We start from the raw sequence: 23,354 nt of genomic DNA, 5'->3' as shown, positions 1-23,354 counted from the left end.
GGTGGGCTTTTGTGTTTTGTCAATTATATATTATACTCAATTTTATTTTAAAAATATTTGAAAAAAAATGCAATATGTTTACTTTTAAAATAATAATTAATAGATCGAGAATCTGACAAACTTAATTTTTTTTTTTGCAAAGATTAAAATAATTAATGAATAAAAACATTAAGTGGCTCCACATCTTTATTCACGGCAGCAACAGTAGCTAAACAAAAGGTCATCTGTATAGATTATTAACACATTAGAAAACGCCCAGGGAGTGGTGTGTTATGAGACAGGAATGTTCAAAAAAAGTTTTGAAAAAAAAAATATTGAATTCTTCATAATAATTTGAAATTTGTCCACAATGGATTGGGACAAAATTTCACTCAATTTTGTGATCGCGAGGCCATTTTAGTATTTTACATTATGCATGCATGGGGGCGTGTGTCTCCAGAATATGGTGACCATTATTTGTTGACTATTTCTTCCACTGGTTGTGTGGAAGATTTGACCTTTCAACTCGATTTTCCAATGGTCTGTTATATATGATATAAAAACAATTACAAAAAAAAAATCACAAAATAAAAGGCAAAAAGAAATATAAAAAGGAAGGAAAGGAAAGATAAGTGGCCTTGTTCTTAAGAAGATAGGAATAACACTTCAATTTGAAAAAAAAAATTATTAGAAATAAAAATGCCTAAATACTATAAATAAGATAAATTTAACTAATTTCATTATTTTTAAAGAACGATGGTTGAAAATCTTTAAACTTGTAAAAAAATATTTGTCCTTTTAATTTAGTGACAACAACAAAGTGGGTTTGGTAATTATAACTTAGTGCAAGTAAGGATGAAATTATTCTCCCAAATGACACATTAATTAATTTTTTTTTATAATCAATTATATTCAATTAAAATTGAAACGAACCCTTACATGATGTACATGACTGGGTGTGTGTATCTCCGGAATATAGTGACTATTATTTGATGACTATATCTTCCAATGGTTGTGTAGAAGACTTGACCCTTCAACTAGATTTTCCAATGGATAAGAAAAGAAAGAAAAGGAGCCTACTCTTTAGAGGATAGGAATAAAATTTTGGTTTAAAAAAATAAAAATTATTAAAAAAAGCCTAAATACTATATATATATTATAGAGGATAAAATTAACTAATTTCACGATTTTTAAAGAAATGATGGTTGAAAATCTTTAAACTTGTAAAAAAAATATTTGTCTTTTTAATTTAATGACAACAGCAAAGTGTGTTTGGTAACTATAACTTAGTGCAATTAAGGAAGAATAACATTAAAGAAAAATAATTACTATACCTTCTGTTCAGTATTATGAATATATCTTAATAAGTTAATTTACTATCTTTAAAATTATACACTTCTTTTCATGTTTCATCTTATTTAATATGGTGTCTCAATTAGAAAATTTTATTAATTACATCTTCTAATTAATGACATTTGTGAATTTATTAATTATTAATTATACTTTAAAGATTCAAAATATCTTATACTTTTTTATATGATATTTCAGAAAAAAATCTTATAATACTAAATGAAGGGAGTATATCTTTGCCCTATGTCTAAGACCAAACAGGACTTTAAAACCATGTCTTAAAATTAGGACTAGGTATTTCACTATCCATGAGCCATTTTTTTTTTTAAATACTTCATATAGTCTTAGGTGCAAGGAAAATTTTTTTTATCTAATTTATAAATCACATGATTAATTTTTTATTACAAGTTTTTCATTTATCATCCATTAAATGTTAGTAAGAAAAGTATGTTATTAAAGTATGCATATTTACAGTGGCAATGTTGAAAATTTATTCAACTCCTAGACAAAATTAATGAGTTTAAGGTTTTCTTAATTCTATTGAAATATATTGTAAGTGATTATTTTAATATACATTTTTATGTATTTTTCTAAGGAAATCAACTTTTAATAGAGAAAATGAAATAATATAGCAAAATAACGTCAGCTCCCAACTACAGGATTAAGAGAAGCTTTTGGTTTTGATATTATGTATCCAAATTGACCATACAGGCACACCAGAGTTGTGAAGAGGTTGAATGTTGAGGGGAGGAAGCAGACAAATTTGACCAAGAACACAAAGTTTCTCAGATAATGAACTGAATTTCAAAATTCTTGAATGCACGAGGATCGATTAGCAACAACCCCTTTATAAAAGGCTAATTTCCTTTTCGTCCAGATCTTCATTACTTTTTTATGTAGCTGGTCCTACCTAACTCGGGGGAACGAAATTGCGAAGGAGGGAGAGTTCACAGGGGAGCTCCACGAGGCAATGACGTAATTTTCAAGAAAATCTAGGGGTACAATTGGTAATCTGCAATCGAACTACCCAACGCATTTGGACTTGTTAGTATTAATCAAACACTTTCTCCGCTCGGCGGTCATCACGCGGCGAATATCCCATGGCTTGTTCAAACTAGTAATAAATAATTAGTACAAATAGCCCAAACCTCTCTCTCTCTCTCTCTCTCTCTCACAAAATCAACGCTTCATTTTCAACCTTGCAGGACAGTCCTTACGCTTTGTTTATTTTCCCAAAGGGCCCATTTTGGATTGCCAAGACATTTGCTTCCGTCGCCCAGCGCTCATGCTACTAATAAATCTTAATATATATGTATATATATAACTATTTACTTCTCTTGTCCTATATACAGAGTAGAGAGAAAGAAAATTTCGGCCTCTTTATAGAGCAATCATCAATTTTTAATAGTTTCTTTTATAGTTTTGCCCTTATTAAGTATTTTAAATAAAAATATCAGTTATTCTTTTTCGGCTTTTGAGTGCTGCTTCGTACAATACGCCTCCCTCCATATCCATTACTCCTTTTGCTCTTATTTATAAAATAAAAAAATTAATTTTATTTATAAATTACATCATTAAATTTTTATTAAAAATTTTTTTACCATTCATTAAATGTTAAAAAATATATTATTAAAAAATATATATATATATATATATTTAATAAGAGTAAAATTGATAATATATTAAATTTTAAAATAAAATTAAAAATTTTAAAATTTTTTTAATATCAATGAAACATATTAAAGTGATTTATAAATAAAAATATGAGAGTATTTCATGCATTTACTCCTCAATTTTGTCACCTTCCCATGTGCAATTCATCTTCTTGTTCGTCTCTTCCACTCCCCTTCTCTCTCTACTCATTTACCTAATGGATTAGTGTCTCATGAAAATAGCACTTCGAGATCTTCTATGGACAATAGCAGCAACGAGTCCTTTCATGGAGATGGAAACTCTGATTGGATTGTGGAGGATTCACTGGAAACTGAGGAGGTACTCATGTCACCGAATCTCCATCACTGGAAGGTGAAGGTGGAAAACAGCTCTTAATCTTCTCGCACCATGTTTGTCTTTTTCGGTTTTAGCCTGGCTTTCTGTATGAGCGTTCAATATCCCCACATTTTCTTCAAAGATGAATGGTACACGTGGAGTACAATGCTTTTTTATTCTTCCCATGGCCACTTATTGCCTTGGTTGAACCAGCCATCCGTGAAAGCAATATTTAAAATTTTTATTATTTGATATTTAAAATAAAAATATTTATTAAAGTTAAAGGTGTAAAGTTCTTAAATTTTAAGATAGGATCAATAAAATTTAATTTTTTTTTAATTTTAGTTAAATATAATGAAAGTGATTTATAAATAAGATTAGCTAGATTATTCTTATAGTTTTAAGGTGTTTTAGTGTAAAATTTTATTATTTTTTTATTACTTCAAATTCTTCTAGTTTATCCTGCATGAAAGATTAATCCCTCTATTTTTTAATATGCTCAAAAGGATCATGAGATGACACTAAAAGTATTAAATATATTGACTCATGACTAACAGTATTAATATGGGCCGAGTGGAATTATGATTTAATAGACACATGATATTACTTTATTAATATGAAGTTCATGGATACCTTTATGACATTAATAATTTTTAGATAACTAGACTGCCCCTTGTTTAATCAAAATAATGGGTTTGATTCCTTTTTTTTAATGGTAATTTTTTTTTAAAAATTACAAAAATTGAATAAAAAATCATAACTTTTTATTCCCTCAATTAAAAAATATAAAGCATTTTTAACCAAATCACATCCCTCAATAAAATTATTATCTACTTTCAAACTAACTCTATCTTTTCATATTTACCCCTATTAAATACCCTATAATAAATATAAGGAAAATTAATCTTAGTCCTTCAACTTTTAATTCACTTGTAACTCAGTTCATCAATTATGACTCGCTATGACTCAGTCCTTCAATTATGACTCGCTTATGACTTAGTCTCTCAACTTTTGAATCACTTACAAATTAATTTCTAAACTTTTGTTAATTTTTTATGTTAGCTTATATCTCACATCAATGAGCAAGGAAAAGATATTTTAAAATAATATATGAGCATTTTTTATCCCTCTCATTTAATAAGAAATTTTTTTAAAAAAATTAAAAAAATAAGGATCGAGTTTTAGGTGAATTAAAAGTTGAAGGATTGAGTCGCAGCAAGTTATAATTGAGAGACTGGGTTACAAGTGAGTTAAAAGTTAAAAGATTAAAAGATTAATTTTTTTCTAAATATAAAGTCACTATCAATAGGGAAAAAAAGTAATAATTATACCTCAAAAGATTAAATTTTTTTTATAATTTTAAATGGAGAGAGTGTATGAAATTTTTTTATGATCAATAAAAGTTCTGAAAATAATTAATCCGAATCACAACTTTTATTTTAAGAATCACAACTTTAATTATTTAAATAGTAAAAATTAAATAAAACATTATAATTTTTTACGTAAAATTTCTTTTATAATTGAAATTCAAATTTTGAAAATAAACCAATAACAACTTTTATTTAAAAAATAATAATTTTTAGTTTGTAAATAGCAAGAATTAAATAAAAAATAACAACTTCTCACTTGTGACCTCTTTTACCATAAAAGTTCAAGTTCTGAAAATAATCAATTATAATTTTTATTTAAATAATCACAACCTTTATTTTGTAAATAACAAGAATTAAATAAAAATTATAACTTTATGTGTAAATATTTTGTTATTTAAAAAATAAATAATACAGTCATCTAACCTAAAATCATTAATATTAGAAAAGTATTTAGAGACTTTAAAAGAATTATAATATTTTAAAGGACTTGATTGTTATTTATATATTTAAGTGAAATCTTGTTATCATTTTTCCAAATGCTTTTATCATTTTAATATTTTTAAATGACAACAACCTATTTTATATGAGTCCTAAACTCTGGGTCATGTCTTGATAACTCTCCTCAGATTTAAAATTTTACAGTGAATCCCTTTTTATTTTTACATTAATGCAAGTAATTTCGTCGTTACAAATTTGTTTATTCACTAAAATGTTTTATATATATATATATATATATATATATAATGTAATGCGAGAAAAAAGTGTGTTTGCGCGGTTATACAGAAAATTTGAAGTTTAAAATGTTATTTACATATAACTGAAAATTTGAAGAGGTTTTTTAAAGGAAAAAAATTAAGAAGGTAATCCTCCAGTTCATAGCATGGGATAATTTTTAGAAACTTTATTTGATTCAAAATATATAATATTTGATAGTTCTTATAATTTTTTTAACCATACCATTATTTTATTTATTATTCTTTTTTTTTGAAAAGTGGCCCACTAGAATTTTCTAATTGTTATTAATGAGAATATAATTAAAAAAATATATAAATTTTAAAATATTATGATTTTAATTAATTTTTTAAGACTGTAAAATAGTTATTGATTTCATATATTGCAAACCGAACATATCATGTAATCAAACAATGAAATAATTAATGAGAGGGTGTTATTTACACAAGTTTAAATTTTTTTAGAGAGTTTCTTATTAAGTTGTTAAAGTTAAAGGGACTATTTGAATGTGGTTTAAAATTTAGGATAGTATTGTTCAAATTAACCTGGAAAACAAATGTAAAATGAAGCAATAATTTAACATCACTTCTAAAACTAATATGTAAAAAAAAAAAATTATATTCCAATGGAATCAACAGACATTGGGATGTAGAATCAAGTTAATATTAAACTAACTTGAATACATATTTATTATTTATTAATTTTTTAGAAAAATAACAATAAAATTCTATTGAAATATATAAATAACAATCAATTCATAAAAATTGAATAAGAAATTATAATTTTATATATGAAATTTCATTTATGACCAATAAAATAATGAGTCTTAATCATAACTTTGATTATGTGAATTAAAAAAATTAAACAAAAAGTTAAATCACAACTTCCTACATAAAATTTTTTTTATTATTGAAGTTTAAATTCTGAAAATAAGTAATAATTTTTGTTTAAGCAATCACAATTTTTATTATGTAAATCATGATAATTGAATAAGAAATTACAATTTCTCACATAAAATTCCTTTTATTATTGAAATTTAAGTTTTAAAAATAACTAGTTACAAATTTTATTTTAGCAATTAAAATTTTTATTCTGTAAATAACAAAAATTGAATAAGAGAATCACAACTTCTTATGTAAACATATCATTTTTTTTTTTAAATAAGGACAAATTTAATCATTTAACTTAAAATTATTAATATTAAAAAGATATCTATGGACTTCAAAAAAAATTATGATATTTTAAAGGATTTAATTATTATTTATATATTTCGGTAAAATTTTATTGTCATTTTCCTTAATTTACTTGTATAATTAATGATAGTCATACGGCACTAAAAATTCATTCACATGGAGCACGCTCCTTTGTTTTTTTTCCCCAACCCCTTTAATTTAACGCTGCCTTCATTTTTACATGTAGGATATTTTTAATTAAATTATGTAAATTAATAAAAATTAATTAAGTAATTAAAAGTACAACAACATTCTAATTTTGCTTCTAACTATGATAAATAAAAAATAATTTTTTTTAAAATAAATTAATGCGAATATTTTTTTTTAATTTAATAAATGTATAATAATTTATTCATTAAAACATACTAACAAGCTTTTATATTTAAAAATAAAAAAATAATATACATGGACGGAGGGAGTGTATGGGTGTGTGTGAAAAGAACATAAAAACCAATCATATAAAAGGAGGAAAAAAACTCGAGAACGATAATAAAAGGGTGTATGTAATTACAAAAGAGAGAGGGGGCAAAAGTGGAAAGCGATTCCAAGAAAGAAGGGGAAAATGGGAAAATAGGGAGAGAGTTTTCAGGAGAGCCATTGTGCTGTGCAAGGAATCCCGCTACTTTGGAGAAAAATTAGGGGCATTTTGATCAACGAATGAAAAAGCTAGGGGTATAATTGGTACTTCAGCTACCTAACCCAACAGACTTCCCTCTCTTGCTTCCACTGGCGGTCATCACGCGGCGGCGATTATCCCCTGCCTTATTCAACGCCTAATGCTCTATTTTGCAGGACGGTCCCTATACTTCGTATATTTCGCAAAGGGCCCCCTAGATTTTCATAATTTGCTTCCCTAACCCTGCGCCTGTGCCTGTAAAATTTTACCAAACCACCTAATCTCACAATTAAACTAAATTATTTTGGAAGAAGTAAGCCTTCTTTTAGTAGGAGATTGAATCTCCTTGTAAACATTTAAATTTTATAATAATAAAAATCATACGTAAAGAGACTCCTTAAAATGCAAGAGTTAAAGAATTCTTGAGTGACTTAAAATGGATTTATATTTAATAAATAGTTGTCAAGGCTCTTAACAATAATGTATATATGTTATAGATCTCAAGTCTTTAGCCAAAGTCTAACATGATAAATAGGAGAGCTACCCTAATTGCCATTTTGATTTACAATGATTATTTTATAATAAAGGAAACAAATTTTAAAAGTAAACTTCCTTTTATTTATTTCACCATAAAGTTCCAACCTTGAATCTTTATCCCTAAATTGCACTAATCCCTACCTACTAACCTAGGGTCCAAGGCAAGCATTAGATGGCTTGAAAATAATATTTTTTTTGCCAGGCTTGAAAATAAATTTAAAACAACAATAACAACATATTTTGATGGCTAACATATAAGTTTGTTTGGTTCAAATTAAATTTTTTGTTTTTTGGTAAGCACGCAAGAAATAATTTTTGTCAATTGATATATAAAAATTTTAGATTTAACTTCTATTATCTGAATTATAAATAATTTTAATAATTTTACATAAAACAAACATAAACTAAAAATAATATTTAACAAGATTTTTTTAAAAATAATTACTAAACATTAAAATAAAACTGAAATCTAAACAAATCAAATATAGAATTAGTTACTTCTAAACTAGCTTGTACACACGACAATTTATTTATTTATTTAGCTTTAAAAAATAAAAGGAAAAATGAGTTAACATAATATATAGAAGATGTTAAAAGTAAAAGAAAAGAAAGGAAAAGAAAACAAACGGAAGCTAATATAATTAAGGTAAAAATGAAGGGCGAAAGTGCAAAACGCGGTTCCAAGAAAGAAGGGGAAATGAAGGGGAAAAACAGAAAGAAATTGCTCCTATGCTATTTATATCACAGCCTCCTTCAGCTCATAGCTCATACAACTCAGCATTTTTCGTCGTTGAATGGCTTTCTTCTTCTTCATTTGGGATATTTTCTAGCATAAAGCCCTTCTCCTTCTCAAATTCTCTCTTCGATTTTCCTTTTCCTTTTCATTCTCTCTCCGAGAAAATCGCAATCTCAGATTTTCTCGGAGATTGATTCGATTCAATTCGATTCATTCTTTTTTGTTTTCTTCCTTCGTTCATCGTTCGATTCAACCGATCAAGATGAGTATGGGAAAGTTCGTCGAAATGCTCGATCAAGGCGTCCGAATAGTCGCCAGATTTCATTCCAATTGTCCTCAAACAGGTCGCAAGTACTACCATCCTCCCGGCGTCTCCGCCGACGCCGACCACCAACAACACCACCACGACCACGCCGGCTTCCACCTTGCCTCGTCGGTGCAGATGTTCTATTGTGGCCCCAAGGCGGCTGTGGCGGCTGGTTCTGAGACCGTTGACGTGATTCTGTATTCTGTTTGATTGGAAAGAAAACGATTGAAAGAAGATGAATTAGTTTTTTTTAATTAATATTTTAGATCTTGTAATTGTTAAGACAGGTTTTCATTTCCCAATCCGACTCTTCTCTCCCTCAATTCATGTTACAAATAGAGATATCAGATACGTTGGCCAAAAAAAAAAAAATGAGAGAGAGAGAGAGAGAGAGAGAGAGAGAGATCAGATACACAAAACACTCAATATTTTCCTCAAGAAAATCTTTTTGACCTTATGCAATGGAGGACTAAATTTTTGTTCTGCGTAACTATTAATTTAATTTTACCTTTTACTATTGTATTTGTGAAGTAGGGGGAAATATCAAAACCTGGCAGGTGAATCTAGATTTTGACTAAATAAAAATCTAAATCCAATCACAAACATGAGCCTGACCTAAAATTTATGTAAATATTTTTTTTTCACTAAATATAAGTATTTTAAATAGGAAGAATTAAAAAAATTAATTATTATAAGATTCATTAATAATTGAATTAAGGTAATTATTAATGATTCAATGGCATTAGTTTGATTATTAATAAATCTTATAATAATTAATTTTTTTTATGTGTGACTTCAATGTAATTCTTCCTTTTAAATATGCTTACATAATAAATTTTAAAAATCTCAAATAAATTTTAGAACTATTAAATCATACACATGCAGAAATTGATTTACCAAATATTTAATAAAGCAAGAAGACTTATTAGCTACAGTACAATACAATAACAGTAAAATTAACACACAAATCCTGTAAAATTAATGACAAAACCAAGAACTAGAAATAAAAAGAAAGAATTGATTAAAAATTAAATGATGAAACTAATTTATAACCAATTCAGCACACAAAAAAGCTAATTAAAAAAAATACATAGTAAGGAAATTGTCAAGTGCTTCCGAGTTTCATTTGGGAGGAAAAACAAGAAAAGAGTCAAAGAAAGAAGGGTAAAGTCAATTATTTCCTAACTCATGAATTAAATATTATATTACACGGTATATATGTGTGTAATATGTTGTACATTATACAATATATATATATATATATATAGTGTGTGTGTATAAATAGGTTAAAATGTAAGACTTGTAAGCCAAGACTTATAGAAATAGGCACTAAATAAGTATATTCAAATGGGATTTAGATCCCATGCTTATAGTAACTACAAGAATTGGGTTCTTATATCCATGTGGTAAAATCCACACTATTCATTAAATTAATGGTTTGGAGAATCTTGTTATAATTAAAATCAAGAAATATTGAATCCGAATTCATCCAAATTTTCTAAATAGCATCACGTAATAAATATTTACCCCATTTTTGCCTAAAATTTAGAATTTTCTTAAATATTCCATGGCTGTAGTATTATTTTCATACGATCAATTTATGATATTTTGCATCTATCTTTCCTATTATAATAGATGGGTTTATATTATATATTATTTATAAATAGATTTATATTATTATATTTTTGTTTTTCCCTTCATGCGTTGCCTAATGACATAGGAAATGTAGGAAGATTTTATACCAACATAGGCAAACAATTTGACAATGTAGACGAAGCATGAAAATTTTAACTATTTAAAAATGTTTTAAATTTTAGGCTGAAAATGAGGTATACATTCATTACGCGATGCTATTTAGGAGATTTGCATATATTTGCATTCAATGTTTCTTGATTTTGGACTTTTTGTTGTAACAATATTCATCAAACTCTTGATTTAATGAAGACCATAATCTTGTCATTTGAGTATAGACACCCCATATCTAGTTGCTACAAGCATAGAATCCAAATCCAATTACATGCCCAAATTTGGTCAAGTTAGAAATTAAAGTAGATCAAGTTGTAGGATCTTGAAAGGTTATCTAGCCTACTTCCACCCCTATTTTTCAAGAAACTCGCTTTTAATTTCAATGCTATTCACTTTGATAAAGAAATAAAATTCCAAGTGGGCATATATCATACGGTTTTTTTTTTAATCGGTATTTTCATTTCCTTTACTTTGCTAATTCTCTAAGTAGGGCTTTCTATTTCTTAAGAGAAATTTGGTTGACCCTTCCTTAGACTGGAAAGAAGCACCTAAGGATTTAAGTAAATTATAGAAGAAAAATAAAAGAACAAGATATCTTTCTTTCCTAACAAAAAATTTTTACTCTAATTTTTTTCCTATCTCAGAGAGAAAATTATAAGAACATAAGGGTAAAAATGTCAATTTTTTTACTAATTTTCCATTTATATTTTCTTCCGAATTCAAACAAAGCATGAAACTTTCCTTTTTTTTCCAAGCAAAGAAAGAAAGGAGGATTGGAATAAATGTTATCCAACCATAAAAGAAAGGTATTTAAAAAAAAAAGTGCACCTCAAGCTTTGATTTGAAAGGGGATTTGGATTCCAATGAACATTTGGTTGATTCCTAGTTGATAAGATGCAAGAAATGAATAAGTGGAACAAAGACATGAGTGATGCTCGCCACATAAAAATAAGAATTTTTCATTTTTTATAATTATAATTAATATTTAATTTATTGTTTGTCATACAATTGGAAAAATATAAAATAATAAAAAAGAGTATAAAAAAAAGGAAAATGGGTTTTCTATTTTGCTTCTCTGTTTTTGAATTTTTGAATACATAATTTTAAGAGGAACAATTTAAAAAACACTGTAATTGAAGTTTGCAGTTTAGTTTAAAGAAATATATATAGAATATCTTATATTTCAATTTTCCTGAAAAGATGAAAAGTTTTTCTTGCCAAGAAAATATGCGAATATTAAAATATGAACTGAAATTTATAATCCAATAAGAGAGTTACTATTGTTTTCTTGATGTAGTTAGCTGGTAGCTAAATTATATATTTAATCCTTTTAACTTTATACAACAGTTTATTTTAATTTTTAATTTTATAAAATATTTTTTTGATCTTTTAATTTTAACACTGTTAATTTTATTTATGCCAACAAATTTTTAAATTAAACTTTTGAATATTAAAAAAATATTATCAACATTGACATATTAAGTTTAATATTTTTTAAAATAACAATGATTGACATAAAAATAATCATTTAAAACTAATAATGTTAGCATTAAATGATTAAAAAGATACTTTATTAAATTAAAGGATCAAATTAAAACTTTATATAAAGTTAAAATACTAAAAAATACTTTAGTCTTATCTGATTGAGTGAAATTCAAACATTATTGGGCCATGGAACTAGGTTTTACATGGAACATTAAAAATTAATAAAAGTTAAATATTGAGAAAGTATTAATTTTATAATTTTATAAAAATAATAGTAATTTAAAAAGGTAAAATAGAATTATATAAATAATTACAATAATAATTATAACAATAATAATGTAAACAATTATATAATTTTAGTCCCCCCGTATAATGGTGAAAATAAACTGGGTCGAGTTAGGCTTTGGTTAAATAAGCCTAAGTCTATGTGATAAGTTTGAGACTTGAGCTTGGTCTGAAGCTTGTATAAGGTTGTTGTCATAGTTGAACCTTGAGCTTATTTAAAGTCTGGCCTGATTTAAAAGTCTATTTAAAAGTAAGCATTTTAAATAAATTTATATTTTATTTTTAAATGTCTCAAATATACTGTAGGATTATTACTATAAATCTATAATATGATTTATCAATTACATATATATAATAATTAAAAAGACTCACCAACTATAATATAATACAATAATAAAGTAATAACATTAAAATTAATATATAAGTTCAATCTAATTGAAAACATAACTAAAATTAAAAAATAAATCGATTAACATCTAAATGGTGAAACTGATGTATGTGTAATATATTATATAATATATATATTTATGTAAATAGGCCGATTTATTAGATTCGTAGGTTAAGCTTTGAAAAATTAAGTCTAACCTATTTAACTAAATAGATCTAAGTAATGGTTTGAACTTGGCCTAAGTCTATTCAGTGAATAGGATAGATTGGGCTTGAAATAGGTTAGAATGTAAGCCTTTGATAGAGGCTTAGCATATTCCCACCCCTACCCATGTGGTACATTCAGTTTTAGTGTTGCTAATTTTGAAATAATCAGCAAATTATTTATATAAAAATAAAATATTTTATCTTATTTTAGAGAATTGTCACATCCAGTACAGACACCAAATAACTTTTTTATATACGAAGACACCAAATAATTTTATTCCATAAATTGTTATACCGTGAAAATTTTAAAAAATTTAAAATATATGTTTTGTTTTAATTTTTTTTCCTTCCGTATTGTAAAGGCAACTTATTTTAATCCAAAATTTACTTTCTCATGTAAATTTAAAATATAAATAAAAAAACTATCTACAATAACTTGTTTTATCCTCAGATAATTACCTCAGAATTTGTTATCCATGCATATATCATTTCCAGATGTCTTATCCACACATAAATTAAAATATACATAATTGCGTGTTCTATTTTATAATTTATTAATGTAAAATAAAATTATATTTTATAAATTTTAATTTATTTTATGAATTATCCTTACATAAATTAAAACTTAAACCACAACATTTCCTGGTTTAGAATTTATTATTTCATGCACATAAAAAATATAAACACTCTTTTTATTTCTGAGTCTATTACCAAAGCTAAAATTTAAAAACTACACAATCTCAGATTATGTTAATATGCTTCTTTTTGGCCAAAACAAATTATTTTAATATGATATTATAAGCATATAATGAAAAAATATTTCCCCCTCATTTTTCAATATAACAAGTCAACTAAATTTTAAAAATATAAATAAAAATAATTTTTAAATGTATGTTATGATTAGGACGTGCCTTACTGTGATTGACCCTTTACCTACAACAATGTTAAAGCACTTATTTGACCAATTTTTTTTTTTTAAACAAAGTTCAGTTAAAAGAAATGAAAATGTTACTATTTAAATAATTATTCATGTGCAGTAACCTTTTATTATACCTCACTGTACACATTAATGATTGACATTGATTTTAATTTTATATTTATTCTTACATGTCATTTAGTGTAATTTTTCCAATTTTCAATACAAATATTTTTATTTGATCATTGAGGAATATTCTCTCAATTTGCCAAATTGTGTGGTAGAGAGAGACCACTGGAAAGACAAGTCAAAGATTATTTTGGCCATACGTGCATTAAAAAACATTAGTTCAGAGAATACATTGAACGCAGCACTTGGAAGAGACGATGAGACATTTTGGGTGGCTATCTGATTGCCAGAAAACATTTGGTTTTATTATTTTTTTCCCGACAGAGCACGTTTTTTTTTAATAATTAATTATTATGTGTGTGGTATTCATTCCTGTTTTTAACTTGGGGGCTGTAATGTGGCTTGAGAATAAGAACTCTACAACGGATAGTGAACTGGGATTTAACAAAAATTAATAAAACTAGAGAGTCTCTCAAGTTTCAAATTTTTTAATAAAACAAATTATATCAGAATTTTTTTCCCGGTTTTTTAGACCCTGATGCGGTTGGAATTCAAACAAATTACTTTAAGAGGAATTTATAAATTCAAACATTCTGATTTCAAATTATATTTTGCCCCAAGAAAAACTAAATTTGGATGCATCAGCGATTCAGAGCCAATATTTGAAGAGGAAGTGGGGAAATCTATTAAGGTTTAAATTGATATTTAATGACCAAATTAAAGAGTAATCTTTTAATAATTAAATTAAAATTCATTGAAGCATAAATTCAAAGAGTGTGATTTTTACTAAAAACCTTGAACCATTAGTAATTTATTTTTTGAATTGTACCGTTAATTTGGATATTAATTAGTTAGAAATATTAACCATTCATTATCCTAATATTTATAGCAGAGGACGGAAAAATTATGGCCATTGTCAAATTCAAATTATGACAACTACTTCTATTTAGATAGGATTATATTTTACTAGATACTGGATAGCTAAGAAAACCCCTTTTTTATTTCGAATATATATATATATAATATACACACATTAAAAAAAAAGAAACCTTTGTTTCAATGTTTTGTAGGGAAACACAATAGGTTCCTGTGATTTAATTGCATTTTGTTTTTAGTCTTTATAATTTTATTTTATTATTTCCAGTCATCATAGTTTGATCAATCTGCAATCTTAATCTTTATAATTTTAAAAATATACATAAACAACATGAGATAACACTGATGGAGGTAAGTTTTGCTGTAACCATACTAATTTCTTTGATGACACGCTAAAAATATGTTGATGACATGAAATAAATTGACCAAGCAAGATTAAAAATAAAAGGTAAATGAAAAAAATATTTTAAATTTGGCTTAAACAAAATACAGGAGATAAGTATATATTAGCAAAAAAACTGCGGAATTAAATACATGTTAGTAAATTAATTCTGTTAGTGCCACCTCATGGTCCTTATATGTATTTTTAAAGCTACAAGAACTAATAGGACAGACGAATCAAACTAAAAGAACTAAGAATAATGAAATAAAAATAGAGACTAAAAAAACAAACGCAATTAAGTAAAACTAAGAACACTAGTACATGTTTGATTTCAAGTTGGTTTTAATCAAAATTACATGTAAGAGTGACTTTGTCTTAAAATTGCAAAATCATTTTTGCAACGAGAAAACAAACTTGCACTAAATGCATCTCTCTCAAATAAAAGATAATTATTGGGTCCTTTGACCCCCTTTATATAAAAAAAATTATATCCAATTTTTCATATGATTTATACATGTGTGTGTGTGTGGTAAGTCTCAAGTATCCCTTATTACAAGTACAAATCAATCCGTATTGGGTATCATTCTAAGAGTTTAGTTCACCCAGATTTCATGTCTTAGATCATATTATCCAGTATTTCAATCAAAACACAGCGATATGATACTTCAATATAATAATATTTCGGAGTATATGATAGATAAGTAAATACTCCCTCTGTTAAAAATGTAAGACATTTTTAATTGAATCTTCCCCAATAAAATAGTTATCTACTTTTTAATAACCATATCTTTTCATATTTATCCTATTAAACACCTTACAATAAATATAAAGTTATTATCAATAGGGACACTTTTGGAAAAAAAAAAACAATGATTACACATCGACAAACTAAAAATATCTTACATTTTTTACGGAAAAAGAGTACTTTTTTACAACAAAGTATACATGCGTCTTGCCTTAAAATAGAATATTTATCATATTTTAATCAAATAATTTAACAGCAAAGACACAAGAAAGTGAATGAGATTAACACAAACAGTAAAATAACGCAGGGTTTGAAGGTTGTATCCAAATCAGGAGGTTAACTAAATGCTAAGCATAGAAAATACAGAAAGCGAGGCTGGTCAGTAGCCCTAAACAATGTGAAGAAACTACATTGTGAACATTCACTTTAGCAAAGACTATTATTAGTAAGCATATACTTACAAATCTAACATGCTAGCGCCTGCAGGCCTCAATTACCTGAAAGAGGCTTCCGTGCCAGAAAGAAATACATTGGTGTGAAAATCTCTTTCCTGAAAATAGACACGTTCATGTCAAGTTTCGGGCTTTCAGGTAAAGTCATGCGCTTAAATAATAATAAAATATTTAGTAGGTAGAAAAATATTTTTAAAAATACATTTTTCATTTTCTTCTTAAAGAAATACTTTTTGGTCCACCAAGTATTGTTTAAGATTCATTTTTTCTTTTCTTTCTTTCTTTTTTTTTTTTTTTGGGGTAGGGGTGGGTTTGGTTTCGGAATTGTCTCCTAGTCATGCGTATAGGTTACTAATCACAATGAGAGAGAGCATTGTCTGAAGTTATAACATAGAACTGTTTAGATTTTGACTGTCCAACAGCCTAGTTGTTCTTTTCCCTATTGTTTTTTTAAAAACTGTTTTATCAATTTAAAAAAAAATTTTTTTGCGATGGTTTGAGAGAAATTGATTAAATTAACTATATTTTTCAATAACTAAATATAGTGTGCTTTGAAAACCAGAAAAATAAAATGAAAATAACTTTAAGATGTTTTCATTTTTTATTTTTAAAAACAAAGAGTGAACAATTTTGAAAACAATTAAATCCAAAGCACATATCCATGAGTTTTTTAAATTTTTTTGTTTTTAAAAATAGAAACCAAATGGATTCAAATTTTCTAATTTATACGTTTGTGGCTAACATCCAAAGTCTGCTTCTTTTATAATTAATCAAAATATTAAAATTTCTAAAAGAGGGATAAAAAACTATCGTCATCAAATTCTGAATGGGACGTTTGGTGCAAAATGAGAATGAAAAAGAGAATGAGAATTGGAAAGTTTTTTGCCATAAGTATATGAAGCTCCCTTTCTAAGGAAATCATTTTCCGATCTATCAAACACAATAAAAAGGCTTTCTCTCATCTTTTCTGTCCATCAAATCCATTTTCTATGTATCAAACGCAGCCTAAATTTAATCAGCAGTTCAGATATGTAACCGATGGATTAAAAATAAATACTTACTTGCCACCTTCAACAAGTCCCTCCGCAGCCTTTTCTAGAAATTGTTGAACCCTGAGACTTCCCTTAGGTGCTAGTCCGAGATACTCCAGAGTCTTGACCTAGAAATAAATTCAGAGAGCCAATCAACCAATATACAACAACAATAACAAGCCTTATTCTACAGGTGGGATTGGTTATATGTACTGTGTGACGCCATTATGCTATGTCAACACTATCTCAAAGACATGAAGGAATGTTAGCTTTGATACCCCCCGTATTTTTTTAGTTTCTGCCTATATATCTCTCTACTGTGCTAATATTAAGAAATTTTCATATCGATTAATTGGCTGGCTGTGATGAAGATTTTAATATTAGCACAGTAGAGAGAAGTATAGTTTGCGAATACTTACATAACAACCAGCCAATCAACCAATGCAAAAATTTTAAATATTAGCACACTAGAGAGGTACACAGGTAGCTCTGATCAATAAACTAAACCGATAGGGTAAGTATCAGATCTAACATACGTGTCTTCGTGAGAGTACATGTATCCTATAACTTTTAGCAACATGCAGACATTTTATAGAATACAACGGTGATCAGTAGTATTACCATGTTTCTGGTGAAAAGTCGGCCAACGTATGTCAGACGGAAACTACTCATCGAGAAGTGATTTGTATCTAATGGCAAGTACCAAGGGATAGCAGAATCGACCGCAATATCTTTTTCCCAGATGATCTTTGTAAAAGGAACGAACATACCACTCAGCCAACTACATTGTCCATCTTATAAATGTTCAAACAATAAGCTTATGGTAACAACAGGCGGGTGTTCACCTCAAATCCTGCTTGCTTTAGAGCTTCAAGACACTTTGAGGTCAACCTAATGTCGGGAAGCCCATCACCGAGCTCAATTTCTGCCTGTACATATGAATTTTAGTTTCCAAATTTAAAACCTTGAGAATGAATAAGTAATGTCAAATAAAATTCTTTCAATTCTTCTGCATCATACCTTTATTTTTTGGTGTTCTTGATTACTGGGGTCAAAGGCATCAGTCATGCACCACTCATACGCAGCAAAATATTGGCCTGGCTTCAACACTCTATAGATTTCTTTATAACATCCATACTAACCATATCAGGAAACAAAAAAATAGAAAAGAGAAGAGAGTTAAACTAAAAATAAAAACAAAAGAAAGGAGTAGTAAAACATCAAACTTTGTTGAACATGATTAACTGCCACATACAGCATCCGGAGCATGGCAAGTAGCTTCAATTGCATATATTGCATCAAAAGAATTGTCTGGGAACGGCATTTTCATGAAGTCGGCCTGCATTATCAAAATATATCATCATATTATTAAAGAGTCCACTTTAACACAATTCACTGAAATATAAAAATTGAAATTCGAAACATCAACCTTGACAAAATTGCAAGTCTTATCCACTCCAGTTCTGCGATTGAGCTCCTGTAGACAAACGTGTTAGTAGGTATATAAGATTAATTATCAAGAACTATCATCTATAGACCACAGAATATGCAAATCTGCACGATTCCTTTATGAACAAGGAATATCACATTGTCAAACAAGTACCACAAGATTGTCATGAACGTGTGCTTAATGCTTTATCAGAAAATATAATTTCAGAAACATGGGATACAGATACTAAACCAATGTTCATAATTTATAACAAGTCATCAACTAGATTCAAGGATAGTACAAAAAGATCAAGATGACACTGCATACCTTTCCTCTGGTTATTTGATACTCATTGTTGTTCAATCCTATAATTGATGTCATGCTGCACAAATAGAGTAAAGCTTGTAACTGCAATTTTACTCGCGAAAAGGGAAGCTAGACATATTAGGATTACAACGCATTTACACCTTCCTCACTAATGTAAACTATCTCTATGACGAGAGATTCCAATTGAAGGAATATGAATATGGATATTGTTTTGGCATAAAGTAATTCTTCATCACGTATATTCTTTTCCAATAAATATGAAGTCATTTTATAGAGTTTATTGAATATATTCTCGTTATACCCCAAAAAGCAAGCTGAATAGAGAGGCGAATCAGAGTATAACCCAATTATGAAAACTGAATAAGCAATAACTATCAAAGAAAAAAAAATACAGGAAGATTAGCAAACCTGAATCGAGCAATTTCCCTCATAGGTCCCCCAATTCCACATCCAACGTCCAAAACCTAAATTTAACCAAAAAAAAAAAGAATTCTAAATTATTTTCTATGAAAAATATTTAATAATTTCTTTTAAGTTCTGCCATCAAATTATTATTCAATAATAATATGACAAATGTGGAATTTTACAAACAAGTGAATTGCTTTTACAGCTTATTGTTGCGACGTTAGGCTTTTTTTTTAATTCGGAAGTCTTTTTTTTATTTGTTGACCTGCAAAGACATCAGAAACAATGCTCAAGTCTAATCCAAAACAGAAAACCATATACAAGTAATGAATACAAACACCTTCTGTCCAGGCTTCAAACCAAGTTGTAAAGCAAGAAAGTGCTCATGTCGCTTGATGCTTTCTTGCAGAGATTCCCCTTTCCATCTTGATAACCAAGAAAATAGCAGTGTGAATTAGTAATAAAAAAAATTAAAATAATTGTACAATTTGTCCAAGAATGAGGCAAACGGACACCTGGGTGCAAAGTGGAAAGACTCCCCCAGCCAAATTCATAAAAGCTGGTAACAAGATCGTAGTATTTATTAACCTGCAGGACACATAAAAATCTTAGTTTTTTGTTTTCTATATACAATCAAGTTGATTCTAACTAAGATAAATCATAGAAAATTCCCAATTTCATAAAAGCACAGGTTATTAAGCTATAAGCTAATCATCCAAACCAGCCTTGCTTGATAACCAATGTAACTACTTAGGTGTCTATATATATATATATATTGTTTGAGTAAACTACCTGGATAGAAAAATAGTAATTTGGAAATTGTTTCAATGCCACATAATTTGAAAATCTTTCAAATTGCAGCAGAAACCAAAAAAAAAAAAAAAAAGTATGTGACAATATTAAGACGAAGTTTATACTGAACTGTAAGCCAGAAGTTTAGCCTATTACAGATGTCAATAAAGCTTAATTGTAAATCAACTTGACAATGTGATGAGATGATAGGGTACTAGGTGATAAAACCGGCAAGGATATCTCAGTAACATTCACAAATAGTTTCAGCATGATCTTGGGGAAAAAAGGGATGATTGTAAATCCTGTAGATGTACATTTGTCATGGGGCACTCTAGAATCAGATAAAGTTTGACGTAGCTTATAGCTTATAGCATGTAGATGACACGAAGGTTAATTAGCGCAAGATATAGAGAAAACTTCAAAATGTTGATTGCTAAATACGAGTATCTCTAAGTTCTCACCATATCGGTGTAGTTGGCTTTTCTCTCTTCCAAATCACCTCCATAAGAAACGTGATACTTCTCATACCTGAAACATAACTTTGGAACTTCAGACCACGGAGAGCAGCAGTTAATACAACCAAATCTCAGGTATTTTAATACAGCAACACTTTTATTTACTTACATACATATATAATTTATATGGATCAATTTTCACAAGTAACCAAGTAACTAATGTAGTAAAATTTTCAATTTTCTCCGCATCACTCCTTTTTTTTTTTTTTTGTAGTTGGTCAAGTAGTGAGGGGGGCACCCTGGGGGGGGGGGATTTGGCCGTCTCCTTGTGCACAATTTAACCAGCCCACTTCTCCGTCTGGTCACCAGCACGGCATCTATGCTTGATCTAGCAGAGTCAACGAAATTCCTTTGGACCAAACCTTCTGGGTTTCACTAATCCTTGTTTAAACGAATCAAATTTAGATATTTAGTGAGTGCCAATTCAATCCCACATTGAGGAATTTTGGAATCACTATTCAAACAAACTAGGCCTAAATCACCCAATTTATTCTAATCACCAATTTCCCCAGTGGCTTGGCTAAGCGTAATCCAAACATTGACTATCAGGTGCAGTTGTGTGAAGGTGATAGTTCGGTACACTATGACGCAAGGATCACTATGATTCATTAAAATAGATATAAAGTAGTGGAATTTATTGGCAAATCCATTTTTGGCAAGTTTGTATCGGTTCTTTGAACCTATATAAAATAAACCATTTTAAGTCGTGTACCTATGTCGGTTCTTTTTACCCATTATTGGCACACCCAGTTCTAGTAGTGGGTAGTTAGGTGAGGCATGACATTTGACTTTCCGCTCAAAAAAAAAAAAAAGGAAGTAAAAACATCCACAAGCAGAATCATCTGGCAAATGCATTGAACAGGACACACAGACTGACAGCTAGTCGTTTTCCACAAGCCCAAAGAAGGCATCACGCATCAATCAGAAGCATATAGCATCAGGACCAGCATAACAGGATTTCCTACATTCTTCTTTTCTAAGATAATCAACGTTAATACGAATGCCACATTTTCCCCCCTGGATTATTATTTCCATCGATATAAGGCTAGAATGAAGTATAATCTACACTGGGAATCAGAGAGAAAACGAGACCCCCCACTAAGATACAAATTAAAACATCAATGCAAAAAACAAAAAAAACAAAAAAGAAACAAACAAACGAACAAAGAACTGTCATTGCAAGAAGCAAACCGAGACTCGCAGCTTCAAATCAGAAAGATAATTGAGAATATATACTTGTCAACAGCAGACAGGACTTCGGCTTTCTCAATCTTTCCTCCGACACCATACGCCAGATCCAACGCGCCAGCTTTTGCCATCTCTAGCAGATTTCAGAACGAACTGTCAAAGATCTAAACAGTAAACACAACACCAAAAAGAAAAATCAGTAAAAAGTACAACCCACGAATTAAAATCATCAAAACAAACAAATCAAACCACCAAGAAAAAAGAAGAAGAAGTAAATGTAAATGCAGAAGCAGAATGCATTGAAAACAAATTTGAGAAATGAGTTTAGAAGGAAATGCACTACAAAGGTGATGAAAAATGGAGTAAACCTGTAAAAGGAAACGATCTTCGCCGTCAAAGAATCGCGATGACAGAGAGAAAAAGGAAGCGGAAAAAGATGAAGGGAAATTAGGTAAAAGAGGAATCAGGAATTGAAAAGAAAAGCAAAACGAATTGTGTGTGATGTGAGCGAGCGTGAAGAAGTTTGGTTGCGTCGAAGAGTAGAGGCCACTTCCGTCCACGTTCCGAGTAAAGTAACAGTCGCGGTAGTGGGCCCCTCCATCTGTTTCAAAAACTAATTCATTTAATATTTTTTAGGAAAACATAATCTTGAGTATGCTCAAGTTTTGCTAGATATTTTTACACTTTTTTTAATATTTTAAATTTTTATAATACTATTTATGAAAAAATTTAAAACGTTCCAAAAAAATATAGAAACTTATATTACTGCAAAAAAATGCAGAAAATTATAATAAAACTCAAACAAAATATAGGAATAGAGTTATGTTTTTCTTATCACTTTCTTCATTAAAAAATATTATTTTTTTAAAGTGTTTTCATTAAATAAACTATTTTATATTTTTTTAAGGTAAAATATTTTATTAAATAAAAATAAATATAAAAAATAAAATTAATTTAAAATTAAATAACTTATTTATTAAAAGTTAAATTTTGATTAAAAATACTTTATAACTTTTATTGAAGGAGTTTTTATTAAAAAAATATGATAAAATTTGGAGACACCTCTGTCGGTGGGCAAGGGATGTCGCTTTTTGTTTTATTTTTTATTTTCCTCCTTATTTTTCCTTTATCACATCAAAGTTTTTAATTGTTCAAATTTAATTTACCATAATAATCTACCATAAAATGATTATTATCATTTTATATAAA

General features: G+C 28.2%; 1 protein-coding gene and 1 pseudogene across 1 annotated transcript; one reads left to right on the top strand and one right to left on the bottom strand.

Moving 5' to 3' along the window:
• The first annotated feature begins 8,564 nt into the window (after positions 1-8,564).
• Positions 8,565-9,195, top strand: LOC129296193 (uncharacterized). Its single transcript, XM_054934784.1, has one exon. It carries the CDS (start codon positions 8,804-8,806, stop codon positions 9,056-9,058), a length of 255 nt encoding a protein of 84 aa, XP_054790759.1. The 5' UTR covers positions 8,565-8,803; the 3' UTR covers positions 9,059-9,195.
• Positions 9,196-16,268: 7,073 nt separating this feature from the next.
• LOC129296192 (cycloartenol-C-24-methyltransferase-like) lies at positions 16,269-22,694 on the bottom strand (annotated as a pseudogene).
• Positions 22,695-23,354: the final 660 nt, after the last annotated feature.

The sequence above is a fragment of the Prosopis cineraria genome, unplaced genomic scaffold (assembly GCF_029017545.1).
Source record: "Prosopis cineraria cultivar Desert tree isolate PC_DT_omini unplaced genomic scaffold, ASM2901754v1 PC276, whole genome shotgun sequence".
Classification (NCBI taxonomy): Eukaryota; Viridiplantae; Streptophyta; class Magnoliopsida; order Fabales; family Fabaceae; genus Prosopis; species Prosopis cineraria.
The sequence above is the reverse complement of the archived record's forward strand: the minus strand, read 5'-3'. Positions and strand labels throughout refer to the sequence as shown.

What these genes read in the sequence shown, in the direction of transcription:
- LOC129296193 (XM_054934784.1), top strand. Translation starts at nt 8,804, where the DNA reads ATGAGTATGGGAAAGTTCGTCGAAATGCTCGATCAAGGCGTCCGAATA.